The sequence below is a fragment of the Sinocyclocheilus rhinocerous genome, unplaced genomic scaffold, assembly GCF_001515625.1.
Source record: "Sinocyclocheilus rhinocerous isolate Xijiao unplaced genomic scaffold, SAMN03320098_v1.1 scaffold2201, whole genome shotgun sequence".
NCBI classification, from domain to species: Eukaryota; Metazoa; Chordata; class Actinopteri; order Cypriniformes; family Cyprinidae; genus Sinocyclocheilus; species Sinocyclocheilus rhinocerous.
The window spans coordinates 45,406-61,723 of record NW_015661877.1 but is presented as its reverse complement, the minus strand read 5'-3'; the positions used below and the strand labels follow the sequence as shown (position 1 = coordinate 61,723).

At 33.9% G+C, this 16,318-nt stretch overlaps 1 protein-coding gene across 1 annotated transcript; it reads right to left on the bottom strand.

Annotated features, from left to right (window-relative positions):
• Positions 1 to 11,664: 11,664 nt before the first annotated feature.
• On the bottom strand, positions 11,665 to 13,556 carry LOC107726713 (testis development-related protein-like). The gene is made up of 4 exons (XM_016536406.1): positions 13,500 to 13,556; positions 13,101 to 13,204; positions 12,226 to 12,370; positions 11,665 to 11,909 (listed from the first exon to the last, which is right to left on the bottom strand). Exons 1-4 carry the CDS (start codon positions 13,554 to 13,556, stop codon positions 11,700 to 11,702), a joined length of 516 nt encoding a protein of 171 aa, XP_016391892.1. The 3' UTR covers positions 11,665 to 11,699.
• Positions 13,557 to 16,318: the final 2,762 nt, after the last annotated feature.

Sequence of the window (16,318 nt, the reverse complement as noted above, 5' to 3'; positions counted from 1 at the left end):
AGGATGCATTAAATGAATAAAAAGTGACAGTAAAGTAATTTATAACGGTACAAAAAAATTCTGTTTCAAATAAATGCTGTTCTTTTGAACTTTCTGTTCATCAAAGAATCCTGAAAAATAAAATGTATCACAGTTTCCACAAAAATACGAAGCAGCACAACTGTTTTCAACACGTATAATAATCAGAAATCATATTAAGTCATATGTGTGTTTGTGTGTGGCAAGCTGCAATGTTTCTCGAGCAGCAAATCAGCATATTTGAATGATTTCTGAAGATCATGTGACACTGAAGACTACAGTAATGATGCTGAAAATTCAGCTTTGATCACAGAAATAAATTACAGTTTAACAGATATTCACATAGAAAACAGCTATTTTAAATTCAAATAATATTACAGTGTGAAAAGAACTGTTGATCGTATTTAGTGGGGCTGCTCAGGTTACCCTCTTCCTCTTCTCCTCTCTCTGGCTTTCCTCTCTTCAGACACATAATTATGTGAATGAAACAGCAGTTTTCTTCCTGACGTTCAAACGCTGGGGCCTGCTGTGACATCCTGTTTTCGGTCCTGTCCGTAGTTTTTTCACACGTTTGCTTATCAAACAGCTCCTCTCCTCTCACAGCTGCTCCGGGGTGGACGGGCCCAGAGATCATGTTTCGGTCCTTGTCTCGGTCCTACGCAAATTTATCTCCAAGTGTGATGTCAGCGATGTCAGGATTCACAAATTTAGCCACAACAGACTGACTCAGCCCTTCTTTTTTAAATACTGAAATGTGCATATATAAAAGTAGATATAATAATAATAAAAAAATCTTTCCGCAACAGAGATCATCCACTTTTTCAGTGTTGGTTCTGATGCATTTTTTCCCATCCATTTTCATTTTCATTTTCATTTTCATTTTCATTTTCATTCATGTGTGTGTGTGTATGTGTGTGTGTGTGTGTGTGTACAGTATAAATATAATATAATATATAATAAATATTAAATAAATACATATTAAATAAATATAACTGGAGTAATGGCTACTGAAAAATATATATCAATTAAATATAGTGTTTATTAATATATTTAATTAGTTTCTAATTTTAGATTTTCTGTTTTCATTTTAATTTTAGTTAGTGTTAATTTTAGTTAACTTTTTTAATTAATTATTTTAGTTAATTTTAGTTTAATTTTTGTGTCATTTTATGTTTGCGTCTTTTTTTTTATTATGTCTATATAGTTTTTATTCATTTGATTTCAGTTTGAATTTTTAGTACATCAAGTTAAACTAAATTAAAAATGATAAATGTTTCCTTGGCAACTAGCTGAAATCAAATAAGTTTAAGTTTTTGCATATTTTATTTTTAGTTTATTTTTAGTGTTAATTAACTATAATAACCCTAATATATAAACAAACTACATATCCCAATAAAGCATTGCAAATGATGGAATCAAAATACTATTTTAGTACACTATTGAATATCACTGTGTAGAAGTAACGATATACTGTATTTGATGTTCACTGCAAAATATTCAAATAAAAACACATTACAATCACTCACTTGTGGCTTCTACAGAACTCAATTTTAAGCATTTCTATGCAATTGCTAAAAAAAATCTATTTTTACTTTAATATTAATCAAGAAAATTAAATAATTACATATATATGGTTTATCTTGCAACTTCACTTTGCTCAAATATGCTCATAGGCAACTTCCTGATGAAAAACTGTAAAGAAGTTTGCAGTTGTTTAAAGCAAAGGCAGAAGAAATGAACTAAAAGAACTAAAGTAAAGGAAAATATAGATTTGCATTTCCTGAACGAAACAACAAAAGAGCAGTGCTGACATTTTGGGTAAGTGTAGGTTTGCGTCTGATGCAGGGTGTTGTGGGTGGTCTTGAAAGCACCGTAAAAGCACAATTATACAGTCTGTGGCACACTTAGCAGACAAAGAGCACTACACACATCTGAACCCTGTCTGAAAAGCCTGCTGGGTTTGTAAAGACAAAGCGTGCCAAGATTTCCACTCTCATTGTGCCACGGTGGTATAATGAGACTCTGTTCACAATCGCCCTCGTGCAGCGCGAGGGAATGTGCATCGGGGTTGTGAAGTGTGGCAAATCTGGCCTAATTCTTCAGGGCCAGCAGCTCCGATATGCCAGAGCTCTCTCATTGTGCCACGTTGGTATAATGAGACTCTGTTCACAATCGCCCTCGTGCAGCGCGCGGGAATGTGCATTGGGGTTGTGAAGTGTGGCAAATCTGGCCTAATTCTTCAGGGCCAGCAGCTCCGATATGCCAGAGCCGTGCATGAGTCAGAATGATCGGTCCCTCCATCGGCGTAAACAGGCGGGATGGAGAAGAACTTGTTCTGGAAGGGACCTAAAATAAATCAAATGAAAATAATGCATGATCATGGTGTTGCAGGAAGGCTGGGGAAGAAAATAACTATTCCGAATTACAACAGGAAGAAATATAGACATGCACCTGCAAAAAGAAACAGTTAGAGCCTAAAAATAGATGTTTTGTAGAGAAAACATCCTTAGACATTTAACTTTTGTACTGGACACAATATAACATTGATTTAACCTCAGATTTAAAACCTTTATAATATGATAATGTCTATTAATAATATAATATATACACTACCGTTGAAAAGTACCATTAATTTTGAAATGTTTTTTAAAGTCTCTTCTGCTCACCGAGGCTGTATTTATTTGATTAAAAATACAGTAAAAACAGAAATATTGCGAAATATTATTACAATTCAAAAGAACTTATTTCTATTGTAATAAGTTGTAAAATGTAATTTATTGCTGCGATCGAAGCTGAATTTTCAGCGTCATTACTCCAGTCTTCAAATCATCCTAATATGCTGATTTGCTGCTCAAGAAACATTTCTGATTATTATTATAATATCAAAACAGTTGTGCTGCTCAAATAGATTTAAAATAGTGAAATATTATTATTATTTAAAATAGCTGTTTTCTATGTGCATATATTGTAAAATGTAATTTATTCCTGTGATCAAAGCTGAATTTTCAACATCATTACTCAAGATGCTCAAGAACATTCGGATTATTTTATTATGTTGAAAACAGTTGTGCTGCTTCATATTTTTGTGGAAACCGTTGTTCATTTTGAATAGAAAGTTCAAAAGAAATTGAACATAATTTACAGTAACACTGATGAATTTTAATCTAAAATATTGACATTAAAAATGCCCATATCAGTATAAAAATAAGTTGCTAATATGGCAATCTTTGCACGTGTGCGAAAGCTTCACGACTTACTTCGATGGGCTTTGGAAACCTAAAACTCTTGGGGGTTTCTGGGAGGGTCTGTTTCGGTGCTTCACAAAAAGTGTCCGGGTGCAGGAGAAGATCCGATGGCAGCAGAAGGTCATAAATCAGAGGACAGGCCTTTTCACTTCAGTCTCTGAGGCGTAACCTCCCGTCTGTGGGGTCAGAGAGAGAGAAGCTCCTGACGCTGCTCTGTGGGAACATGGCATGTGAATTACGGCTCTTTTTAGTGACCTCCTGACATCAGGACAGACCTGAGAATGAAGGTCAGAAAATCACAGAAAAACCTGACAACATTTTTTATACTTGAAGTTTTACGGCTCCCTATATAATATTTTTGGACAATGCGTAAAAAAACAACATATTTTTATTAAAATATTTTTTATTTACATATTGTCCATTTACATTTTGTTAGTGAAAATCATAGGAAAACCTTAGAAAAAAAAAAGCTTTTTTTTCTATTTTATTTTTTGCAACTCTCAATGTTACATTTTTTGACAATTTGCAAAATAAAACATGTGAATAAAAAGTTTCATTTATTTATTTTGCACGTCACATTTAACCCTCAACAAAATTACATATTTATTTTAAAATATAAAAATATATACAAATATTATGTTTATTTAAAAATATAATCAATGGCTTCTTAAAAACATATTTTTATTTCACATATTTTTTAAGTTACATTTATTTTATTTTATTATATTATTATTTATTGTCCATTTACATATTGCTTGCAAAAACAACACAAATTACAGTTCCAAATATAGCTCTATCTATCTATTTTATTTATTTGGGTATTTATTTTACTTTTTATTAAATCTGACACTAAGCACTATGAACCTAATATAATAATGTATTTTAAAATGATATTATTATTATTAGGGTTTAGTAAGTTTTAGTCAAAGGACACTTTTAAGTAACAGTTGTTTGCTGCAGAGGCACAAACACCAGAAGGACCAACAGAAGCAGTAATGGCATTAGCATGAGGAGAGTTTCGAGCTGTGTAAATCTGGATGCGAGGAAAGCCAGGCTTTGATGTTATGAGGGGTAAAAGGCCTCAGGAGTAATGTGATGCTGAACGTCTCCGTACAAGTGACCCACTGCAATCTAGTTAAAGTTTGCATATAAGCTCTGCATGCAAATCAACAAGTTGATTCCATTACAAATAAATCCATCACATTACTGTGTTCCATGTTCTGTGTAAATCAATAACCCAGATTGTGAAAACTAAGCAATTTCTGCAACCAGGCATGTGAACGTGCAGGTCTGCGATGGAGCGTTTGCCGTCTGTGGAGATTTAGAGACTCCAGTTACACTGTGGCAAACCAGGAGGAACATCAGGCCAACAGCTGTGCCATGTTTAGCCCATGTTCAATGCACTATACCTTTACTGAACCATGAACACATTATTTCAGAAGTCATGCCTTCATCTTTTCCGGACTACTTCATGTCAGATTAGATTTTTTTTCCCCTTAAAGCATGTGTGCAGATGTTTCATCTAACATGATGGTGATTCAACTTGAACTATTGATACACTTCCGCTTAAACATCTGGGGTCAGTAAGACGTTTTTAATGTTTTTGAAAGAAGTCTCTTCTGCTCACCAAGGCTGCATTTATTTTATCTGTTTACAGTAAAAACAGTAATATTGTGAAATATTATTACAATTTCAAATATCTGTTTTCTATGTGAATATATTGTAAAACTGTAATTTATTTCTGTGATCAAAGCTGAATTTTCAGCATCATTCCTCCAGTCTTCAGTGTCACATGATCTTCAGAAATCATTCTAATATGCTGATTTGCTGCTCAAGAAACATTTCTGATTATTATCAATGTTGAAAACAGTTGTGCTGCATCATATTTTATTTTTCAGGATTTTTCGATGAATAGAATGTTAAAAAGAACAGCATTTATTTGTAATAGAAATCTTTTGTATTATTATAAGTCTTTACTGTCACTTTTAATCAGTTCACTGCATCCTTGCTTAATAAAAATATTAATTTCTTTAAAAAAAGAAAAAAATATATTTCATCAGATTAAATTTAGCATGCAACTTTCTGATTATTATCAATGTTGAAAACAGTTGTGCCGCTTCATATTTTTTGTTAAAACCATGATACATGTTTTTTTTTTTCAGGATTCTTTGATAAATAGAAAGTTTAAAATAATAATTATTTAGAAATTAGAAATCTTCTGTAACATTATAAATGTTTTTACTATCCTTGACTAATAAAAACCACTAAGTTCTTTCTACTGTCACTTTTGACCAATTTAATGCATCCTTGACTAATAAAAACCACTAAGTTCTTTCAAAAAGTCATACTGACCCCAAACCTTTGAACAATAATGGAAAGTAGAGTGGAAAAACAAACAGTTAGGAAATAGTTAAATGATTAATCACATTCATAAAAAAAGAAAAAACAATTAGATTATAATGTTATATAAATAAATAATATTCTTAATGGCTTTTTACTGTTAAATGGCTTTAATTTCCCCTTTTTGAAATAACAAATACTTTCCACTTAAAATATCTATCTATCTATCTAGCACTGCCAATCATGGCGTATATAGCCTAAACATGAAAAAGTCTTCTTTTAATCCTGCCTAGAACGGCTATCCGTCCGGTTTTGAAATACCATGTCCTTCTACCGATGCAGGCTTTAGCTGGATGATCATTTGCCCTCCTTTTAAGGTTGCTATTTTAAACTTCCCAGATAGCACAGGTACGTCTGCAAGATGTCTGTTAAAGATCGCTTCATCTGGAAAGCATCTGCTGTGTACAAACATCTGATAGACGTCTTTAAGACGTCAGTTTTACATACATTCTAAATCATAAACATCTTATACGATATACCCTGATAGCACACGAACATCACGGAGACGTCTATTTGACGTCTGCATTACATCTGCGAGACGTATTTTTTAGAGTGTTTGCTCATCTGCAATACGTCTCTAGGATGTTTCCTATCAGATGTCAAATAGACATTTAGAAGATGTCTTTAAGATGTTTATGATTTAGAATGAATGTAAAACTGACATCTTAAAGACGTCTATTAGATGTTTGTACACAGCAGATGCTCTCCAGATGAAGCGATCTTTGACAGACATCTTAGAGACGTACATGTGCTCTCTGGGTAATAAATCAATAAAAATGTTAATGTTATGTTCAGGTTACTATTACGTGACGTACATTTTGTTGTCAATATTGACTTATTTGCTCTGTTGCGTCTTCGATCAACACACAGCGTTTCGTTCCTGAATGATTCATTTGAACGAACCTAATCAATAAAGACACTTCGATCAGCTGTTTTGAATGAATTGGCTGAATGAATCAATGACTCACTGATTATGAGTGAGAAAACAGTTGAAACGATTCAGTTGGTGAGTGAACTATACAAATGATTCAGACTGAATCCCGAAACGATTCAGACTCAATAGCGAACCGATTTGAACTGAAAAACAAACAGATTCGGCCCAAGTCGCGAACGTTTAACTGCGAAACAGGTTTGACCAATTCTTTGGAAAAGAACCGATTCATTTGAGTAATTCATTCGCAATTCGAGCATCCCAAATTCTGAAGAAGAAAAAACATATACGCAACTTAGCTTGGATATTATCACAAAATATTATAAAATAGCGATGTACTAGCTGAGAAATGTTGTTAACTAGAAATTATTTATAAGCAATGATTCAATAAGCCATTCATAAAGACAGCCACTTGCTTAATTCCTGAATGAATCATCCATTTTGAACAAATTGGTTGAATAAGTGAATCAATGACTCAATTATTAAGACAGCGATTCGCTGCCACCTACTGACAGGTTTTGGTATCGTATTTAAAGTGTAATTTCATAGTTCCATATTCAATATATTTTATATTTATTAAAACATAAACTTTATAGCATTATTTATGCCACGACAGCACTTGACCTGTAAGAGAAAACAGATCATATAAGAAGACAGTTTACACTAAAGCTCATTATAGCACCCCTTCAGACAATGCTGAGAATGCAAAATATCGATGATGCATAAATATGTTATAGCTTGATGCATATGTTCCAGTGCTATTTATTTATATACTATTATAGTATTTATCAATATTTTGAATTAACTTTTATTTTTATATCTTCGGTTTTCATTTGAATTTTTAAGTTTTAGTAATTTTTTAATGCTCTTTTTATTATTAGTTTTTTTTTATTTAGGTTTTATATGTCTATTTAGCTTTATCTTTTATTTCAGTTTTAATTTTAGTACTTCAACTTAAATTTATTTATTTCAGTTAGTTGCCAAGGAAATTTCATTTTTTATTTGAAGTTTATCATCTAATATAATTTTATCATATTATTTAGTTATTATTTAATGAATTCTTTTTATTGTTTAATTTTACTTATTTTTATGTATTATTTAATTAATTAATTTAAATTAAAAAAAGATTTAAATAGTTTTAGTTTAACACTAACAACACTGACATATTCACATTTCAGGCCTGTACATGTACGGTATGTAAGACACATTTTCTTCCCATGTTCAACTATTCCCCAAAATCACAGGTTTTTCTCTACACCTCATGTGAAAGGACAGCCACTTAAGTGTAACCTACATGTTTAGTCCAGTTGCTAGACTGCAAGGCTTTTACTGAGATATCAAACGGTAACAAATGGGCAATTGTGCCACATCAGAAAAAAATGCAGGTGAGGAGGTCAACACTTCCCTAACATTTGTTCACTGTAGTCCTCTGGAGTAATTGTATTTGTGTCTCTGTATCATGGGAAACTTCACCTGGCCTCAGGCGGCTCTGTGTTTGTAAGGTAAAATGGCACATGCATGTGTTTGTGTGGCTGTGTTCAGACAGAGATCTTGCCTCCACACATGAGTCACAGACCCTCGTTATAAATTATATTTTGCATAAACAAAAATAAATAAATAAATAAATGTACCTGTTTTTAATAATAATAATAATAATAATAATGTTTAATTTGTGCCTTTCTAGAACTCAAGGACACTTTACAGTTGAAAAAAAAAATTATTACAAAAAAATGTTACATTGTGAGATTATTTGCATGACATTTACGCACATTTAACCTCTAGAATCTCATTCTCTCTTTTTTTTTTTTTGTAATTTGCATTATTCTTAATTATGACTTGCATTACATTCCCATTAGTGTGATACATTATTACAGAAAAATATTTTAATACAAACAAAATTATATTTATTCATCTACATAAACATAGTACAACAAATAAAATTTAAATAATATATTACAGGTTTTTTATTTTATTTTGCATTACAGGTCACAGGTGTGTATAATTGTCATTAAAATAATGTCAAAATTATTTTTCAAAAAACATTGTTTTCACGAGATCTATCCATAAACGTGATACTTGCTTGATTACAGCTCAAAAATGCAGTGCAGTATATACTATATAATAAAAAGGTTTAATTTTATTTAAATTTTCAATTCTATTTTATGCAATAAAATAACTGAATTCATTAAATAATTGAATAAAAACCTATTTTTGTTCTATCTATTGGCTGACATATTTATTAAAGGCACAAAATGCTACATTTTAAGAGTTACAATAAGCACGGGCAGCATTTGGACAACTGCAGTAGAACTGAAAGTCAATACATCCAAACTCATATCACTTCTGTTCCCTGCTGTAATGAGGTATTGTTGCAAGGCTGTATCCTCTTTTCACAACACCTGCATGAGAAAAAACATACCTGCAGGCTATAAACTATGTAAGCGAAGCGACCAAATCCTGCATGGAGCCATATGTTATGACAGGCTTAGAGGGAGTTATATTACTGTGAGACAATGAAAACTGCAGATCAAGTCTGTCTCATGGACCAGAGCAGTCCAGCAAAGACAGTAAGAGACCTCTAATGAGTCATGAAAATTATTAGCTAAAAATGCTATAACTATAACTAGTTATAGTTTTGTGCAGAATATGAATAAAACATGCTTTCTGGTACACTATGATACTGTTTATGCAACTATCTCAGCAACTAGCTTTAGTGATGCTCGGTTCGTTCTTTTGAACCGGTTCTTTTAAGTGAACTGGATGAACCAATTCACTAAATCGGACTGAATCGTCTGAATCAGCATTGATCCACAAGTTACTCGATTAAAAATTTGACAGTCACTCCGACACAAAATAAGCCAATAAGTTCATAACACAAACGTTCCCATCATATATTTATGATAATCCACAAATATAGGACCGGGTCAAAACAGCTGTAAAACGCAAAATGGCTATAAATTTGAGATTTTGCATTGTTTATGGACCATCTCAGCAACTTTATGATGTTCGGTTCGTAAAAGAATCGTTCTGTTGAACCGATTCCTTTTAGTGAATCGCCTGAAATAGAGTCGTACAAGTTTCGCAATCTACTAACTTTCGTTTCGGACGTTCCCGACAGTCACTTCGACACGAAAAAAGCCCATATTCGAGAGTTCATATTACAATATCGGACTTCCCATCACCTAGTTTGCTGCTAAGGCATGTTCCAGTCATTTTGGTGTTGTTTGTTACAGCCTGCACTGAAAGCAGGGAAACCCACTATGTCCCCTCAAACACGTGTCATATTATTTCAAATATAATAAAATCTCAAAACAACGTGTTTTTCCAACATAACTTTATTATATCATAAAATAAAACATCAAAGCAGGAAAATGCATAATTCAGTGAGAGCAAAGAGAGAGACTAAAGGACAGCAGACAAAGACCCTGTGAGACATAAACACTTGCATTAGACTTCAGGAACTCAGCTTGAGAGACAAAACAATGTGTAAGGAACATTATGAAACAGACAGCACACTGCATGAACTACATATTCTGTAAACTTCCACCCTTTAAAATAAAATGAAATAAATGAGTAAATTAAATACTCCTCAACTTTATCAATTGCATTTCTAAATATACAATACATAAAAAGTATTGTACATGATATAAACTATATAAAATAGCAAAATCATTCATCTGATTCATACTTCGTTTTTCTTGGTGAGATTATTCCTCTGGAGTTTTCAGACCACATTTAATCTTAATGTTTATGGGCTAATTATTATTGCACTTAATGTTCAGAAATGAAAATAATAAATGCATTCACATCATTATGACATTATTCACTTCTAGATTACTTGGCTAGTTGCAGTGGATGGTTGCTAGGGTGACTGCCAGGTCATTGCTAGGGTGTTCAGGATAGTTGCTAGGGTATTTTGCTGGTTGCTAGGGTGTTGCTAAACTGTTCTGACTGACTACTATGCAGTGTTATTAAGCTTAGATTTCTTTGTAGGGAACTGATTTCACCTTACAAAACATTTTTATTTTAAATAAGTTTCACTTTAATTTGCACAATTAACAAAACAAGTTTTGATAAATATTCTTGGGCTAGAACTTTTTTTTTTAAATTGAGTTACATAAACTTTTCATCTATATGCCTCAGATATTAATACTTCATTCTCACAATTCCCTGATTTATTTTTTTACAGTATTTTTTTAATCAAGTGTGTAATTTCTGCTGAACCATGCACATTCAGTTGCAAAAATCATGATAATTTAGTATTGTATCATTAAAAATGGTAGCTAGGGTGTTTCTAGGTGGTATTACTGAGCTTACCCTTCTTTGTAAGGAAACGATTTTACTAAACGAAAAGAAAATAGTTGTTATTTTAAATAAACACTTTAACTATATTATAACTTTATTGTATATCTAAATTGATATTATAGTTACCATATTTAAATATTTATGGCTATAACTTTTTTTTCTCAAGATATATTAAACCTTTTATCTAATTCCCTGATTTTTTTAGTGCGTAAGAAATGTGCAATTTATGTAGAACCACATGGAACTACAAAAATGTTCAGTATTCAGTATTTTAGTATTTTGAAAATGGTTGCTAGGGTGTTGCTAAGCTGTTCTAGCTGGTTGCTATGGTATTTCTAAGCAGTATTCGTAAAACTAACCTTCTTTATAGGAAACCATTTTCACTTGAAAAAACGAAAATAGTCATTATCATTTCTGACAAATATTCTCCGGGTAGAACTTTTTTCATTGAGTTATATAAACTTTTTATCTATATATGAATACTTCATTCTCATACTTCCCTGATTTTTTACAGTGTTTTTTAAAGTGAAGTGTGTAATTTCTTCTGCACCAAATGGAATTGCAAAAATAATGATTCAGTATTTTGAACTGATTCGGTAATGAACAGACATTTCCCATAACCAGAAGTTCCCACATGAATGCCAACCAGTCCAGGCCCAGAGAGGCCACAGCGTCGGTCACGGTCGATGCTTTTAAACGGGTTTGGTCAAATGCGATCGCCGTACATCTGAGTGATAAGGCTCATATGAAGCACTGTGGCCCCTGTGGTCTGGACTGCGATAACCTGCTCTCGCTGTTGGCTAGTTACTTTTGGCCATGCTTTTGGTCTTCAGCTCAGCCAGTTTGCTGGTGACAAAGTTCCACTTGAAGGCCGATGTGTCTTCACTCCCTCCTCCCAGTGTGGCGTACTTGGAGAAGCTGTTTCCCATGCTGCTGTCGCCCGCCTCGGCCTCCTGCCCGACCTGGTTGTCACAGTCTTCTGTTCTCGCCCCGCTCTCGTTGCCCACCTCCTCACTGCCGTCGCCTCCTGCCTCCGTGGCCTCCGCTTGCCTCATTGCAGCTTCTTGATGCCACTTAGTCGCAAAGCTGTCCCAGAATCCAATGCTACGCTTGTTGGGTTGTGGAGGCTCTTCGGGCTTCACTGCCAGTGGACTGGAAAGATGATAAAGGCAACTTGCAATTAAAGGTATTCTGATTAAATAAATATTTTTGCGAGAAACATATTCAGTACTGTTCAAAAATTTGGGGTTAGTAATATTTTTTTTTTAAAGAAATACATACTTTTTTTCAGCAAGGATGCATTAAATTGATCAAACGTGACACCACCTCCTCACTGCCGTCGCCTCCTGCCTCCGTGGCCTCCGCTTGCCTCATTGCAGCTTCTTGATGCCACTTAGTCGCAAAGCTGTCCCAGAATCCAATGCTACGCTTGTTGGGTCGAGGAGGCTCTTCGGGCTTCACTGCCAGTGGACTGGAAAGATGATAAAGGCAACTTGCAATTAAAGGTATTCTGATTAAATAAATATTTTTGCGAGAAACATATTCAGTACTGTTAAAAAATTTGGGGTTAGTAATATTTTTTTTTAAAAAGAAATACATACTTTTTTTCAGCAAGGATGCATTAAGTTGATCAAACGTGACCAAAAAAATTATAATACTAAAGGTTTTTTATTTCAAATAAATGCTGTTCTTTTAAACTTTTTATTCATCAAAGAATCCTGAAAAATAAAATGTATCACAGTTTCCACAAAATTATGATGCAGCACAACTGTTTTCAACACTGATAATAATCAGAAATGTTTCTTGAGCAGCAAATCAGCATATTAGAATGATTTCTGAAGATCATGTGGCACTGAAGACTGGAGTAATGATGCTGAAAATTCAGCTTTGATCACAGGAGTAAATCATATTTTATAATATATTCACATAGAAAATTATAATAATATTTCACAATATTACTGTATTTTTAAAAACATTAAAGAATCTTACAGACCCAAACGTTTGAACAATAATTTAAATCTCAAAAATGTAAGTATATTATAGTAATGCCTGATCACTTTCTGCTCTTAACAGTGTGAAATGGCACTTATATTTATCTTGTCTGCTGCAAGGAGTTGTAATATAGAACAATCAGTGACTAAAACATTTGCTCAACATGCTTTCCTGGTAGAAAAATGAACTAAATGCATCGTAACACTCACTGATCTGCTGCCGGCTGATTGTCTGCCTCCAGAAGTTGGTGTTCATCATCCTTGGTGAATAGAGTCGAAACACTTTTCCAACCTTTAGCTCCGGCTCCCTGCATCTGAGAAATAAATGCAATGACTCAGACCAACAAACATCAGCTAAATATAGCTGACATGAAATTTCAAGCCGTTTCAACAGTGTTCTGTAGTGTGACATACTAGAATTCATCGAATAAAAAAAATTTGTATAACAACTTTTTTATGTTAAACATTTGTGGATATATATTAACTACCCCTGTACAGTGTCTGAAGCACACTTTTGCCGTTTGCAGTAGTTTTTTTCCCTTTCCAAAGCTAAAAGAAACATTTTATTTAATAAAATCATTATTAATCATATTTATTTTCCAGGCTTACTCTCTTGGCCAGCTGTGTCATTGCACTGGGTCCTTCATCAGACTGGATAGTTATCATATCTTCAGCAGCATCACTGACCTTCACAGACAAACATTCATCAAAGACTGAAAAAGGTAACATCTAAATTATAAATCTAAACATCTAGATTTTATTCGTCAAAAATATTATTTAAAACCACTAAATCCACCTAAATACATTGATTTGTACAAAAAAAATCATTTTTATGTTAGATCAGATAAAAATAGCTCTTTAAGGAAACAAATGGAAGTTTTAAACTTTTTTTTTACAGAGAAGACTAGCTTATAATGTGATGAAAATTAATATTTTGTCTCCCTCATGTGGTTTTTAGCGAAACTACACCAAGGCTATTTCAACGTGAATGAGAATTGTTTTAACAGTTTTAAAGAAACAAGTCAAAATGACACAAATATCAGAGTACAGCCATATTTAATTTCTGACAGGAATGAAAACGCGGCTGTGAGGGACTGAAGTGCAGTGCGTTCAATAGATTGTACTGTTGTTTAATAACAGAATGATTGTTCAGCAAAAATAACTTTCAGTAGACAAAATCTCCGCAAAGCAATTTTGGAAATTACATGATTTTGGACTTTTACAGCGAATGCCATTGTGAAGACTGTAAGGGGGCGTTTACACGACACTGTTTTTAACTAAAAACGAAAAAGCTTTAAAGCGTTTTGGCCATTCATTTAAACCACAACAGTGTTTTGGGGGGCATGAAAAGGCCAACTTTTGAAAACGATTCTCAAAGTGGAAGTTTTGAAAACTATATAATTTACAAACCGCTGACCTCATGCACATTGTGTTTATTACGTGTGGTGTGAAAGGGGTTGTGTTTTGACGATCATCCCCCACAGCCTCGTCTTCATCCACATTAAATTCAATATGGCGTCTAACCTGACGGTCTACTGCCTCTTTAAAACCATCAAACTAGATCAGCTTGACCAGTGGAAACCTGCCTGGTGGCCGGCTTAGACCAGCAAACCACTTTCGGCTGGTTCAAATGAATAAATATGAAATGTAAATACAATAAACTCAATCTCAGTTTAAATGGTAAAAAATGCTGTAATGAATTTAGAGTGACTCCAGTCACGCACGCAGTGTTTATCTTGACTAAGCTGCAGTAATCTGCTGGCATTGCTGTGTTGTAGCAGGCTGTGGAAACTATGCAAGTTCACTGGTAAGCGAGAGGTCATACAGACAGCCGAGAACTGTGGGGAATCCGCCAACAAGCCCAACACACCCCATCCGTCTCGAATCAGTCGCTGGAATGCCATCCTATTCCTATCACCCCTGTAGATCCAGTTACAGGCCTCTGAAAGTGGGTCAAGGTTTCCCTTGATCAAATACTTGACAGAATATTTCAAATATTTGAACGCATCCTGAACCTCAGAAATGCATTTATTGGGTTTTTAAAAACACATGCTCTAGCCAATCAGCATACTTTAACAGGAACAGAAGAAAGTGTCCTTTAGTCAAAAAGGTGTACTTTAAAAGGTTCAAATAAGAATCTGCAAGAATCCTGCTGTTAAACCTAACGTTTTTTTCAACTGATACGTCACTCAATGCAATTAAAATGTATGATTCAAACACTTTGTGACATTATTTCTGGGGTAAAGTTAGGAGAAACTCTTAAATACTGATAGCATGCATGCATATTCATGAGATCACATGCTCAGAGGTCCTATACTAGAAATAGATTGATATACTGGCCAGGCTGACTAAATTGTATTATGCATATTAAATAAAATTGTATTATGTACTGCCATTTATGCACCACTGGAAACCCTACCTTTCTAGATATTGGGATCGTCATTTGTAGTTGAAAAACTCATATTGGTCTGTGTAAGTATTTGCCATTGCAAATAATTTTAACTTTATAAAAACTTTTTACTTAACAGATTTATGCCGATAAATAAAACTAAATAGATGCAAATAGTTCATAAACTATGCCATGATTCTTTTATATATGACTGACAAATATGCATCACATTAAGTTTGTTAGTTTATGTTAAAACTGTGTAATCCAAATGGATGGAAATGTTATATGCAATTCAAATACATAAACCTTAAATTTAGGCCTTAATATTTTTTTTTGAGTGCATGTTCACCCATATCTGGCCATACTGTGTTGGTCTCAAGCTTTAGTGGATTTACCTCTTCCACCGTGTCTTCCTCCATGTCCGGGTTGAGGGTCTTCATGACCTTACTCTTATAGACTTTCCACATGGGATTCATGACGGACACCTTCAAAAGATCCTCAGATGTGTGCAAAAATTCATAAAACAGTCCAAGGTATCTCTACGCCACCATCAACAAACTCCCAGCCTTAGTTTAGATCTCAGTCTTTAACAATAGCCCTGTTCCATCAGTAAGAGACAGTCAGTTTTCAGTGCAAAATGAAAACCAGCTTCTCCTCATTGTCTTTATGCCAACACTCTGTATGAAAAGAAAAACTCGGGCAGCTGGTCGAGTCCTTGAATTCAGTGTGAAGTAGATGAAAGAGGCAGTTTCAGCAGTGAAACACACACACTGTGACACGGCTCAGAAGTCCAGCATCGGTTACCTGGAAACAGGTGTGGGTTTCCTACTGAATATTTCAAGCAGCTCCGCTAATAGTTGAGCTTCATTGTTGGCTGTTTTAAGAAGAGCAGGCCGTGTAACATTAACCCCACGGACTCAACATATATAGATGCCATGTTTCAATGGCCAATAAGATCAGATCTTTAAAGTGACAATGTGCTATTTATGATATCATTATTCAAAGTGTTCAATAATTGTTCTCTGAAAGTACCAAACCA

Excerpts from the sequence above, each read along its gene's own strand:
- LOC107726713 (XM_016536406.1), bottom strand. The coding sequence starts at position 13,556 with ATGATAACTATCCAGTCTGATGAAGGACCCAGTGCAATGACACAGCTG. Across the intron at positions 13,205-13,499 it reads TGACACAGCTGGCCAAGAGA|ATGCAGGGAGCCGGAGCTAA; the intron begins GTAAGCCTGGAA and ends TTTATTTCTCAG. Across the intron at positions 12,371-13,100 it reads AATCAGCCGGCAGCAGATCA|TCCACTGGCAGTGAAGCCCG; the intron begins GTGAGTGTTACG and ends TCATCTTTCCAG.